This window comes from Argopecten irradians, chromosome 9, assembly GCF_041381155.1.
Source record: "Argopecten irradians isolate NY chromosome 9, Ai_NY, whole genome shotgun sequence".
In the NCBI taxonomy this organism is placed as follows: Eukaryota; Metazoa; Mollusca; class Bivalvia; order Pectinida; family Pectinidae; genus Argopecten; species Argopecten irradians.
The window spans coordinates 1,085,904-1,100,750 of NC_091142.1; the positions used below are offsets into that span (position 1 = coordinate 1,085,904).

At 36.3% G+C, this 14,847-nt stretch overlaps 2 protein-coding genes across 2 annotated transcripts in view; both read left to right on the plus strand.

The window, feature by feature from the left end:
- Positions 1-7,433, plus strand: part of LOC138331043 (required for meiotic nuclear division protein 1 homolog) — a 46,273-nt gene extending 38,840 nt beyond the window's left edge. Inside the window, 3 exon segments of the mRNA XM_069278501.1 lie at positions 3,693-3,813; positions 6,752-6,868; positions 7,398-7,433. Of these exon segments, the coding sequence (XP_069134602.1) occupies positions 3,693-3,813; positions 6,752-6,868; positions 7,398-7,433 (274 nt within the window).
- Positions 7,434-9,495: 2,062 nt separating this feature from the next.
- On the plus strand, positions 9,496-14,556 carry LOC138331083 (nematocyst expressed protein 3-like). The gene is made up of 2 exons (XM_069278538.1): positions 9,496-9,559; positions 13,727-14,556. Exons 1-2 carry the CDS (start codon positions 9,496-9,498, stop codon positions 14,554-14,556), a joined length of 894 nt encoding a protein of 297 aa, XP_069134639.1.
- Positions 14,557-14,847: the final 291 nt, after the last annotated feature.

The following is a 14,847-nucleotide window of genomic DNA, read 5'->3' on the forward strand; positions in this document are numbered from 1 at the left end:
ACCAGAAAAACGAATGTCATTTCAATCTTTCCAAAACGTCTATCATCCGGTCGCCAGTTTTGACACGGCTTGGGCAGAGCAATTGAGTCTATAGCTTGTTAATGTTAACAAAAGAGAACAATTAGCCTGTAACTGAAGCCCTGTATAAGTAATGTCACACTGGGATTATTGCATCTGATTGGTCTTTTCACACCTTTATTACCGTCAGACCCGGTGCCCTTATATTAGACGGATTAATGGGTCAAATTCAATGGCCGTCTCCATCCATTTGAAAGGATAAAGGATTGGTACAACATGATAAACATTAATTAATACAAACACTAGTAGTGACTGACAATACTTTACTTACATGAAAATGAAATATGAAAATAGTCGAACAGACAACACAAGCAGCGTTTGTTTAGGCTGCCATTTTGGATGGGTCATAGTAATAGACAGAACCGGAAATAGTATTCGGTATGAAAAATCTGGATTTTATATAAAAAAAAATCCCAAGAAACATACAAATTCCCATTAATAATTTATTGTGAAGCATGATATGTGAAAAATATTTTTATTTTTAATACCAGGAATAATTAAATAAACAAACTTGATATAAATATATATAAGAAATCAAATAATGCCATACCTATGATCTTATATCCACACAAAATATATTGTAACCTGACTCTATATAAATGTAAATGAAGTAATTTCTACTGTTTTCCACAGAAATTGCTACAAAATCATTACATATGTACAAATCCTCAGAAAATACTGACCGGTCAATATTTTGACTGTTGACAGGCTGAGAATGTTTGCACGCGCTTAATTGTTGACATCACGAAAACGAGAGCGCCCGCATCAAATTTTCAGTTGTCGCCCCACCTTTGTGATCGACAGTTGTGACGGACGTAAGGCGTCAGAACCAGAACGGTTTGACGAAATTTCCAATCAAGGAATTTTGGATCTGATTGAAAACAGAGATTTAAAGAAAACAATCTCAAGACTGGACATGTAACGGAGGCTGTGAAGAATCAATTACGTGACATTAGTCCTTACCCTAGCGTAACCGTTAAGTATAACATGCTGTGATATACATGTAACGAAGCTGCGGTGCGCTTCGAATTCGTTGCTATATTTTCCAGAAATTATATTAACCGAGACTTTGGCGGGAATTTGCTGGGCACGAGATCTCGGGACTGCGCCGAGACTTTCAGTTTTCTACCGGGCCTTGAGAGGTGAGGGTTGTGTTTTGTGAATCCTATGTAATTTTTATATATTTGTCGCCCATCCTTTCCCTAATTTGCTGTTATCATATAGTATGGAAATGCATTAACATTACTGTGTGTGTATTTTTCGCTGTCAGTCGATATTTTTGCTATATTTTTGTGTTTGAAATACTTGTGAAATTGTGCAATGTTGGACTTGGCATGTCTCGCTTTTAGACGGGTTTCGATAGTAATTAAAAGTCTTCACTCTTGTGTTGAGAGCCGTTGGTAGGCTGGAAAAGAGTGGGAGCCTCCTGTGTTGAGTTTCGGGGTTAACCGTTAAGGAGATATTTTGAGAATCTTCGCTGGAGAACGGTGTTTGTGAAATTGGAGGTTAAACTATCGATAATCGGTCCGGTGTGTTGCGCCACGTGCTCGGTCTTTCATTGATGGGTAGGAGTTTATTCTGATAGCGAAAACGTGAGAATATTAGCAGCAAAACTGTCCATTACACACTACTTCCCACTGAGCCTCGCGGGTATTTTCTTGTTGTCGCCTTTACACATGTTAAATATTAATAAACTGTAAAATGAATTTGATGTCGTCCATTGTCCATACTCACTAGTACCATTTAATATTGTAGCGAGACATAGGAATCTGCAAGCTAACGCGGCAGTCGAACCCAGAGCAAAACAAATTAATTGTATCATTCTTACTCTATGCTAATGACTACGGTCGTAGCAAAACAAGTAGTTACATACATATCTCTGATCGGCTAATTTGAATATGGTAATGTGCATTGTTAAAGACACTATGTTCAATATATAAATAAGTACTAGTACATGTCCTGATAACGAGTAAGAAATAATTATTGAAACATTCCGGGTTACAGATTCTGGAAATTCTATAGGTACAGTACAGTACATGTATAAAAGTACGATTTCCAGGTACATGTATTTAGTAAGTCAATATATTTAATGAAACAGACAACAATATTTTTGGCATTTTTTTCAGATCTATTCAATGATATCACAAACATGGACCTGATGGCATTAAAGGACAACAAGGAGAGTATGTTAGTCCAAGAGCTTGAGATTCCCTTAGCAAATGCCAATTCCAACACGATGTCCGACTACCAGCTACCCCAATGCAACAAGACTTTATCGGGGAGACATTTGAATGTTAATTTCCATGGCATCTTCCAAAATCTGCATATTCACTATCGTTGAAAATTCCTCTATTATAGAATTTATTGAAATTAAAATATCTTAATACCAAAACAATTCTCTTGTTTCGTTGTTTACTATTACGATGTTTAGCCTAGAATATTCAGGTAACAAAACAGTTGTTCATGCCATATCAGTCAACAGTCAAAACTCTTTTCCAGAGGTGTTGGGACCAACCTGAGGAATTGTTTTCCACCGCCGCAACTGTATATTGTTTTCTTTAAAACATACTTAGATCCATGTCATTACATGAATAAATAACTGAAATGATTTTTTTTAAAGATTTTTTAAATATATATTTTTTTTAATTTTCATATTTTAAAACATCAAACTATGTATCCTCCTTAACCTGAGCTATTCTATTAAGAGACCACTCTCTATTAAGAGACCACTTTTCAATTTCCCTTGAATGGTCGCTTAAGACAGATTCGACTATAATTGATAGGTACTTTAGGCTGTTTTTTATAAAAATGAATGAAAAATAAATGATGAAATAATATTTAAAAGAAATAGATGAGTTCACAGTTACAGTATAATTTTTAGGTCACCTGACACAAAGTCACAAGTCCGATAATCGCCTGTTTGTGCGTCGTACGTGTGTCGGTAAACAATTTGCCTTTTTTATTTCGTCTCCAAACTGCTAAAGCAAATTCAATAAAATTTAGCACAAAGCTTCATAAACACAATTCAGGCTAATCAAAATTGTGGATTATATACCACCCAAGGGGGCTCTGGGTGTGGCCAAAAGGGGCCAAAAGGGGTCACATTTACTAACATTTCAAAAATCTTCTTGTTAACTCAAACATACATAGAAGGGTCTTAACACTCTCTACAAAAAATGTGAATTTCATACCCTGGGGTCTCAGATTTTCCCCAGAGGAGAAATCAGATATAGCTTATATAGGAAAAACATATTTATTAGCATTATTTGCTTCATTTTCATAATAAATGAGAAACTTGGATATAAATATTAGTCAAAGATAGTATTTTATCATTGTATCCCTATCGGTCCTGGCTGACTCCCAGGGACCAGAGCAGTCGGGCCAAAAGGGGTCAAAATGACTAAGATTTCAAAAACCTTCTTCTGAATTCGCAGTTATGATGTAATAAAATTCCCTTCATAGATTAAAAGTCAAACTGATGGAAATCTGCAATGGACAAATATATAGTGTTTATATGTCTTTGTTTTATTCTGTATCAGAACTGAGTTGATACTTAATAAAGACTATGTCTTTTATTTTGTATCAGAACTGAGCCTCTTGTTGTGTTAATATAGGCAGTCCATGAACTTGGGATCCGAGTTACTCGACACTCCAGATTTCTACTGGGATCGGGATAGACTGGGAGATTTGTACAAGCAGTGCTACAATCACCTCAGTGTTCCTCACAGAATAAAGGTAATTAGGGCCCCGCATCAAGATGCAGGTGTCCAATAGTAATTAGCTTGTCCATCTGTCCGTCCATCTGTCTATCCGTCTGTCCGTTTTTAGCTCACCTGGCCCGAAGGGCCGAGGAGCTTATGTCATGGCGCGGCGTCCGTTGTCCGTCCGTCGTCCGTCTGTCCGTCAACATTTCCTTTAAATCGCTACTAGTCATAGAGTTCTGCATGGGTTGTAACCAAATTTGGCCACAAACATCCTTGGGAGAAGGGGAACAGAACTTGTATAAATTTTGGCTCTGACCCACCGGGGGCTGGAGGGGCGGGGCCCAATAGGGGAAATAGAGGTAAATCCTTTAAATCGTTACTAGTCATAGAGTTCTGAATGGAATGTAACCAAATTTGGCCACAAACATCCTTGGGGGAAGGGGAACAGAACTTGTATAAATTTTGGCTCCGGTCCGTCGGGGGCAGGAAGGGCGGGGCCCAATAGGGGAAATAGAGGTAAATCCTTTAAATCGCTACTAGTCATAGAGTTCTGAATGGATTGTAACCAAATTTGGCCACAAACATCCTTGGGGTAAGGGTAACAGAACTTGTATAAATTTTGGCTCTGGTCCCTCGGGGGCAGGACGGGCGGGGCACAATTGGGGAAATAGAGGTAAATCCTTTAAATCGCTACTAGTCATAGAGTTCTGGATGGATTGTAACCAAATTTGGCCACAAACATCCTTGGGGTAAGGGTAACAGAACTTGTATAAATTTTGGCTCTGGTCCTTCGGGGGCAGGAGGGGCGGGGCCCAATAGGGGAAATAGAGGTAAATCCTTTAAATCGCTACTAGTCATAGAGTTCTACATGAATTGTAACCAAATTTGGCCATAAACATCCTTGGGAGAAGGGGAACAGAACTTGTATAAATTTTGGCTTTGACCCCTCAGGGGCAGGAGGGGCGGGGCCCAATAGGGGAAATAGCGGTAAATCCTTTAAATCGCTACTTGTCCTAGAGTTCTGCATGAATTGTAACCAAAATTAGCCGCAAACATCCTTGGGGGAAGGGGAACAGAACTTGTATAAATTTTGGCTCTGACCCCCCAGGGGCAGGAGGGGCGGGGCCCAATAGGGGAAATAGAGGTAAATCCTTTAAATCGCTACTAGTCATAGAGTTCTGAATGGAATGTAACCAAATTTGGCCACAAACATCCTTGGGGGAAGGGGAACAGAACTTGTATAAATTTTGGCTCTGGTCCCTCGGGGGCAGGAGGGGCGGGGCCCAATAGGGGAAATAGAGGTAAATTCTATAAATCGGTACTTGTCCTAGAGTTCTGCATGGATTGTAACCAAATTTGGCCACAAACATCCTTGGGGGAAGGGGAACAGAACTTGTATAAATTTTGGCTCTGATCCCCCAGGGGCAGGAGGGGTGGGGCCCAATAGGGGATTTAGAGGTTAATATTAAGATTCCTTAACCAGGTGAGCGATACAGGCCCTCTGGGCCTCTTGTTCTTGTTAACACTGGTACTTTTTCTCAGAAAGTACTAAATGTTCTTCTAGGGACAAGCCGCCATCTTGAATTTTGATAGTTAAAGATTAATACTGCTATTTCTCAGAATGTACTTAAGGGATCAATCTCTCTTTCATATATAGGTTCCCCTCAGGCCTTGTGCATACTGCATTTTGGGATCAATCGGTTTACAAGATGTCCGACAGGCAGCCATCTTGAGTTTTGATATCTGAAGTTTTTGTACTTCTGTTTCTCAGAAAGTACTGAAGGGATCTGTCTCAAATTTCATAGGTAGGTTCCCTAATAACCCTAGTTACATATATAATAGCGTTTTGTATCTGATCAGTCAACAAAATGGCTGACAGGCAGCCATCTTGGATTTGTTAGTTGAAAATTGTTACCGCTATTTCTCACAAAGAAACAAAAGGATCTGTCTCAAATTTCATATCTAGGTTCCCCTAGTGTCCTTGTTGTGCATATTGCATTTTGGGATTATCAGTCGATATGATGGCAGACAGGCATACATCTTGGATTTTTGTAGTTGAAAATTGTTACAGCTATTTCGCAGAAAGTATTGAAGGTATCAGTCTCAAATTTCATTGGTTGGTACACCCCGGACCCTAGTTGTTCATGTGGATACGGCATTTTGGGACTAATCCATCAACAAGAAGCTTTAACAGGCAGCCATCTTGGATTTTGATATTTAAAGTTTAACAAGTAGAGAAACGATTTTCAGACATACCTGTTAGATCATTCTTTGGTAAGCATCAAGATCCGTCTATGATCCCTTGTGCTGTACTGTCATCAGTCTTATTGTAAGGCACATTGGGTATGGACGATAGAGTTATCGTTCTTTGCCCCTAATGTCATTAGAAACAGGATGGCGGTCAAGTAACGCTTCGCGATGACGGCACTCAGAGATATGGAAGCAAAACGTACAGTATGAATGATAATGCTGTTGACTACTTTCAACAGCAAAACATTTATTTAAGATTTACCTAAGATTTATTTAGGATTATTTAACTGAAATTGACTATGACAATGTAATTGAATCATTCAACGAGGTAAAAATTGCTGAAGTTCTAAGTCATTTTAGTTTCCATACTCATAATGCATTTTGCAGTTATTTAAATGAAAGGGCCCTCGATGAGATAAATTTGTTATACAGTTTGTTAGTGGCCTAATACGTTAACAAATTGGGTGTAACATAAAACATGTATCATTACATCAGTATCATATAGAAGTTTCACCCGATGCAAATTTATTTTAGACACAGTATTTTTCCGTATTAGGTCACTAACAAACTATGTAACTAATAATAACCCCACCCCGCCACAGAATAAAATTTGATATCCTTCAGTGATTGTTTACATGTTTTAATATAAATATACACTTAACGGTTTTGAAATGACAATTAAAATGTAGGTAACTCAGAAACTGATGTTGATGTTGTAGGTGATGAATGAGAAAATGAGTTACTGTATAGAACTATTAGAACTCATCAAGGATCTGGAGAGCGACAAACGACACATTCGACTAGAGTGGATCATCATTCTTCTTATTGCATTGGAGGTGAGACATCAAATTCAGTCAAATTCATTAACAGCATAAAAAATTAATATAAGCCATTGTAAATTTGCAATTGTTAATCTGCCTTATTAATTTGATATCACTAATAATAATTTCATTTTTTTTAATTTTATGTTTTATGTTAATTTTTGTGAACTTACATTGAAAAACGAAATCACAAAATTTAGTGTGAAAGAAAGCCGGTTAATTAACAGTTATAAGGAATCGTTGAATTCACATGCCAAATGGCTTTATTGACTGTGAACGACAGATTTTGTCTTCATGATTTATAAATTAAACTACATAGGTATGACAAAAGGGGGATCAGCAAGAAATCACAGCCATGATATCTAACTAATAAACACCAAAACAAGTGTGAAAATAAACATGAATATGGCCAAGTGATGACCTGTTCCGATTGAAAATTTTGATTTCTCGAAACAAGGTTGGTGATTGACAGTTTTGAAATATGAAAAATGATTTAATAATCAAATTTTGAAAATCATTAATTGATTGTTTTATTAAATTTCAGGTGGTTTTGGAGCTGCGGAAATAAGTTTTTAAATAAAACACACGAAAGGTATCTTATAGTAGTTTTTGTTTATCATGTATGATTTTTCTGTGAAAATACGGAAATATATTTCTTATTTTCTGATTTTTCATGGGTTTTAGTGATCAGAGATTTCTCTGTCGACTTCTGGGATATGACAGATTGACATGCTGACCATTTGAACTGGATAAACAGACAAAACTTTTACAGTACTGGATTGGAAATCCATGAATGGAACAATAGTGTCAAACGTGAATCCAGACAAGAGACTGAACATGTTAACAAGAATATTATCCATGGCAACCAAAAGTTTGCCAGAAAAGAATACTAGCATAACTTCACAAGTTCAACAACATTTCTGTATGTAAGATTTTGTAAATCAGATGTAAAGGTTTGATGAAATTTATAATTCAGATGTGTAGGTTTAGTGGTAATTCAGATGTATAGGTTTAGTGGTAATTCAGATGTGTAAGTTTAGTGGTAATTCAGATGTGTAAGTTTAGTTGTAATTCAGATGTGTAAGTTTAGTGGTAATTCAAATGTGTAAGTTTAGTGGTAATTCAGATGTGTAGGTTTAGTGGTAATTCAGATGTGTAGGTTTAGTGGTAATTCAGATGTGTAAGTTTAGTTGTAATTCAGATGTGTAAGTTTAGTGGTAATTCAGATGTGTAAGTTTAGTGGTAATTCAGATGTGTAGGTTTAGTGGTAATTCAGATGTATAGGTTTAGTGGTAATTCAGATGTGTAGGTTTAGTGAAATATTTGTAATTTAGTTGTGTAAGTTTAGAATGATTTCCTGACAAATGTATCTAGGAAGAGATTGAAAATATTGAAAGAGAATTACACCGTGAACCCCAGCCCTGGATATACCAGCACAACCTACTACTATCACTCAGACAAGTTTTGTCAGTATGTGAAGTGTGGAACTTGTGCTAGTGGGTGTCTAGAGGCTTACCGGATTCACACAACAGCAGTAAAAGAAAACGCAGGCACACATCAAGCAGTTGAATTTCCCGGCAGACAGTGTTATTTTCCCATGCCTATAAGCTAGTTGTACCATGGGAAGACAGGACGGAGGAGGCTAACGAGCGGAAGCAGCTGAAAAATCAGCAGCTGGCCATGGTTAATTAACCCTTTAAGCCCTGATGATGCATTAATGCATCACCGGGCCTGGGCCGAATGATGCATTAATGCATCACCAGGCCTGGGCCGAATGATGCATTAATGCATTACGGAAGTCGTTGCTTATTCTGTACGGTTTTTCAGCAAATATACATCGATAATAATATCCCCGGTAACTTCCCTCTTAAATGAGGTAATATTTGGTAATAAATAAAGAAATTCAGCCGGTTGTAGGACTACAAACATTCTCTATTTACGTACTTGTTTTGAACTTCTGCTCACGGAAATTTCCGGTCGGACGGGACAGACTAAACACCTGATTCCCGGAAAAAATGTTACCAAACAAATTGACAGTCTGTGTAAATAAAGCTGGAATCATTCATTGAATTATAACAATATATGTCAATAATTGACAATTCGTTCACGTTCTACACCCTTACAATGTTAAAACACGCACAGAAACTACAATATTAAAAAATTACGGTGCAGTCGTGATCACGTTATCGGCGAGGAAGTGTCTGCCCGCTGTTACTTCTCTAACAGTCAGTACAGTTCTTGTACAATAGGAGATTTCAGAAAAGATGGCGTGACGTCACAGAAAGTTTACATCCGGGTCCTCAAAGGTACAAACACAGTATGGCGACTGATAAAAACAATAACAGATACGTACATCCCTGCTTCACAATCGATACTTTGACAAAAGTTTATACTTTCATACTTGCAAATTCTGATTTTGAAATGGTTTCTTATTGTTTCACATGTTACGGATGTTAACATTTTTATATTTTCATTTGTTTATTGCTAAATATAACAAGTGTAGATTTAGTGTCGAAGCCACCTATCGAAGCGCTGCCGGGCCATCACACGTTTCCGATTTTGTTCATACGTATAAATTGAGGTTGTGAAAAAGGTGTTTATGAATAAATGATTTATTTCAATGTATCATGTTTCTGTTAAACATGAATAAACAAAACGTGAACCACCTGACCAGACCACGGCCTCTCGTGTATGGCTTCATCGCTGGTAGATCACCGCAGGCCACAGCATTGTTGGGGAAATAAATCATATGAATGATTACCAACACTTTTATCTAAAAAAGTACTTGTTTAAGATATATATATATTTCGTTATTTAATATGTACATGTTGTTTTAATGGAATGCCCTTGTATCAACTACTGTGTTACACGTACACGTACATGTATGGCTGCCGATCTCGAAAAATAATATATGGTGAAATCGTTCAGTTTTCATGCTGCATATTTCATTTTTAATATTTCATTTTCAGCCGCTTTTATGCCATGGACTGCTGTGTTAAGTCTCCAATTGAAATGGTATTAATTTTATATAATTTGAATACATATTAGGTAGACTTCATTTAAATTGATATAAATTACAGATCGTAGTACTGTACGTAAATGCCGACCAGGATACATTACGCACGGCTTCGAGAATCCTAAATACTCAAAGTTTTGTTTAAAAATATGATATAATGAACCTACAAACTGACTCATTTGTATGTTATAAACTAAATCCCAAAATTGATGACAAAAATATTAACCAGAATACGGAATTTTATGACACTGAAAACGGACGAAATTCGGGTTCTCGGTTGTACTGTAATGGCTGCCGTGGGCTTGGGGTAATCTACGAAAGCAAATGTTTAATTTTGTACTAATCACACATCGTAAGGTGTTTTATCAAGAAACCCTTTGAAAACAGTAATTGCTTATAATTATATTTTGGGTGACTTTGAATTTAATATGTAATATCAAATTGATATTTGCAATATATCTGTCAATGTTTATACGTAATGGCGACCGTGTTTTCTCGTGGCGGTCGAAAATGGAGTATAAACAGAGTAAAATACATGAATACCATATGTTTAAAATTGTAAATTATTGTAAAATATTTTTATTTACACTTTTCGAAATGTAAATAACGCAATAGTTCTCGGATTGTCGTACTATTTATTACAATAAAATGTAAACAAACATCGCAAGCGGCTGTGTTCCCTCAATGTTTATGTGTACAGATATAGGAGTTGTACCTTTGAGCGCCCGGATGTACCTTTGTGTGACGTCATCGCCATCTTTTATGAAATCTCCTATACGTCGAAAGCATATAACCTAAAACTCATTCAATGTTTTATTTTGTTGTTTATTGTATATCTTTTGATAGTTTAAAAAATGAGCATCTTGGGATTGTTCGGAGAATGACTGAGGGGGGGGGGTTTCTCGCCACGGAATATCAATCTATATTTAAAAAAAAAGCTTATTTATTGGATAATTGTCTTTTGATAAACAAACTTGAATTTAACATGTGCATACTACGCATATGTACTTGTGAAATCAGTGACGATGCCGGGCAGGTGGGTACATCACTCTGGCCGTGTGGTGACTAAAAGTCGGCTAGTAATAGTATTCTCTCTCTCACACACACACACCCACAGACAACACACGATTTTCTGTGGGTTTAAATTTTGTAAAACACAGATGTAATATTTGAACAAAATATCTAATATTTCACCAAACCTGACTATGGATTGATAACGTGTACAGATATAACGATGCTCTTGAAGTTGGGTATAAACTTACTGTAGATGTGCGTAAAATGTGCATAGATGTAAATGTATGTCAATAATCAGGCGTATTCCAAATAAGGCAAATCAACATCAAAAATCGATTTTTAAACTATGCATAGGATTGTGCCAAGTTTGACTTATATTGGTCCTGGGTATGATATGGTTTTTTCTACACTTTTAAATATTCGGCATTTGTGTTTGTCCAGTGTTAAAATGTTTGCATACTCCGGTCCAGTATAAGTTAGTTATTGATATAAAATCTGAAATCTTATCATTTTTAAAACAAACAGAGAAAATTTATAACAAACGACATGCAAATTTGACAATATCAGAAGGATACACACTCACGTTACCTATCCCATACAAACAGATGAACAAATGCACCTACACTGTAGCTACGTAACTAGTACGTCGATATCGTTGATTTATAACAAGGAAATTTTGCACTTGTTATACAAAATGTTGATTTCGTAAAAGAAACAAGGATCCGTAATGATTTCTTTTGACGGTCTTTTATTACACTAGCACTTTGGCCGTGAACGGTAGGCATATCCTGGACAATCCAAAATAGTGCCGTGTTGTCCGTTCCGTGGTCGTGGCCTTCACTTTTTTCAGAGTATAAACATAATATAAGCTTAAATGAAATACAACAGATAAACATCTGACATTTACTGCTCTAAATTTACTGGTCAGGCCGGTAGGCTAATTATACTTAATTGGCGTGTCCATTGCCCTGAGGCTTAGTGTCATACCACCTGGTTGACCCGTGTACGTAATATAATTACTCAATTAACTTTGTGTGACACTGAAGCAGATATAATTACCGCGGTTAATCCAACAACAATAAAATCAAGAAAATTTGTAGAGCAATATCAAATATAGTGTCTGAAATAAATACATATACATTCATCTGTCCGTTAAAATTATATGTAGGTACGCTTTCACTGTCCTTTGTTTTACAATATTGTATTATTATAGAAACAAATATAGTGTCTGATATAAATATGTACATTCATCTGTCCATCAAAATTATATGTAGGTACGCTTTCACTGTCCTTTGTTTTACAATATTGTATTATTATAGAAACAAATATAGTGTCTGATATAAATATATACATTCATCTGTCCGTCAAAATTATATGTAGGTACGCTTTCACTGTCCTTTGTTTTACAATATTGTATTATTATAGAAACAAATATAGTGTCTGAAATAAATATATACATTCATCTGTCCATCAAAATTATATGTAGGTACGCTTTCACTGTCCTTTGTTTTACAATATTGTATTATTATAGAAACAAATATAGTGTCTGAAATAAATATATACATTCATCTGTCCGTCAAAATTATATGTAGGTACGCTTTCACTGTCCTTTGTTTTACAATATTGTATTATTATAGAAAGCATTAAAATCCTTATGATATATTTCATAAGGAAAATTTGCATTTTATTTCATTTCTTTATTTTCCTTATGAACCTTTATTTACCTTAAATATGTTGTAATATATACAGTTTCCTCTACAAAACTTATACATTCTTTGTAATTGTCGTCTTGAGATCTGATATCTTAATCTTATGGGAAATGTCACCACCTTGAGTATAAAAGTATTTTTGGGTTTGGTCAGTCTTATTAAGCTAGGCTTTTCATATTTTCTTCAGTACATAATCCTTAACAGAAAATTATACATCTGCTATTTACCGAAAAGCTCAAACCGCATTGACTCATCCGGTCAGTTCTGACATCGAGAACAATTGTTATTGTCCGAGAATTAAAACAGGTGAGCATTTTCTATTTTATTGTATCTAAAACATATTGACAACTACAGATATTCTGTCCTTGTTCGACATGTATTTCCTTGTTCAGGTACCTGTTTGTTTTATGCGTAATTGATTATAACCTTCTGAACCTATGATTTATTCAAATCAACGCTTATTATATTTGAATACTGCTTTTCGCCCATTCACCTTCTACACATGCAGATTCTGATATCTGAAATAACCATTGCATTGTTAATAAGCTGCATATATAAATACTTGGGTTCAGAATGTTATTATATTTCTTGCCATACTTATCTTATGTGAATACATATTTTATAATCTGAAACTGAGGTACTGTCTTAGTGTCAGGTTTTGAATATTATAATACTTATGCTTTTGTTTGTGTACATATAACATTATCTTTGGAAATTGTCTTTTGTGAATCTAAAATCCTATTTTTCGAATACTTTATGAGCTTGAAACATTTTGTTAATCAGAAGTAAGCACATTCAAAAGTCAATTATTTCAAATTAAATAAACATTCACTATAAACATTTATTCTGTTAATGAGTTAAAATTAACTATTTTATCACAAGACAATTATTATGTTTTGTGTAATTCAAGATATTTACAATTCTCATTTTGTTATTTTGCTGAACACTGAGGCATTAACAATACCTCTCACTGCAAGTGAACTCTACCACATCTAGTTTCCCCCCATTTAAATATATTGATTATTCCCCTTTGTTCAAAGCTAAAGCCTTGACCTTTGAATTATTCTAAAGTCTCAATTTAACAAGATCATCTTAACTTATGTTGGATTAATCTCAATGTGCATCTCTCTACAGCCACAGCTGCTGTACCAAACACCGCACCTTATCTTAACGTACATCCCTTTACAGCCACAGCTGCTGTACCAAACACCGCACCTAATCTTAACGTGCATCCCTTTACAGCCACAGCTGCTGTACCAAACACTGCACCTAATCTTAACGTGCATCCCTTTACAGCCACAGCTGCTGTACCAAACACCGCACCTTATTTTAACGTGCATCCTTTTACAGCCACAGCTGCTGTACCAAACACCGCACCTAATCTTTACGCGCATCCCTTTACAGCCACAGATGCTGTACCAAACACCGCACCTAATCTTAACGTGCATCCCTTTACAGCCACAGCTGTTCCAAACACCGCACCTAATCTTTACGTGCATCCCTTTACAGCCACAGCTGCTGTACCAAACACCGCACCTAATCTTAATGTGCATCCCTCTACAGCCACAGCTGCTGTACCAAACACCGCACCTAATCTTAGCGTGCATCCCTCTACAGCCACAGCTGCTGTACCAAACACCGCACCTAATCTTAACGTACATCCCTCTACAGCCACAGCTGCTGTACCAAACACCGCACCTAATCTTAATATTCATCCCTCTACAGCCACAGCTGCTGTACCAAACACCGCACCTAATCTTAACGTGCATCCCTCTACAGCCACAGCTGCTGTACCAAACACCGCACCTAATCTTAACGTGCATCCCTCTACAGCCACAGCTGCTGTACCAAACACCGCACCTAATCTCAATGTGCATCCCTTTACAGCCACAGCTGCTGTACTAAATCAGAATTGGTCTAGAGCACACCATCCTCAATGTGGGAAAGCAAGAAAAAAACCATAAAAAGAAATTAACTTGTTTCACATAAAAAAAAATGCTGAAGTCATTTTGATCGGCTCAAGGAATGTATACACATAAATCAAATATAGATACCTCAAGATGATCAATCTTTCCTTTTTCTCTTTCTTCTTGTGTTAAATTTTTGTTAAGATTTAACAGTTTCTGTTAATTTAGTGCTTAGGTATTGCGCAGTACCTTAACGACAAAAATGAACAACACACAACACTAATCTTTATTTCTCCTCCCTATTCATCTGTAGGTATCTACAATGGTCCTAGTGTATGAAGTGCAGTT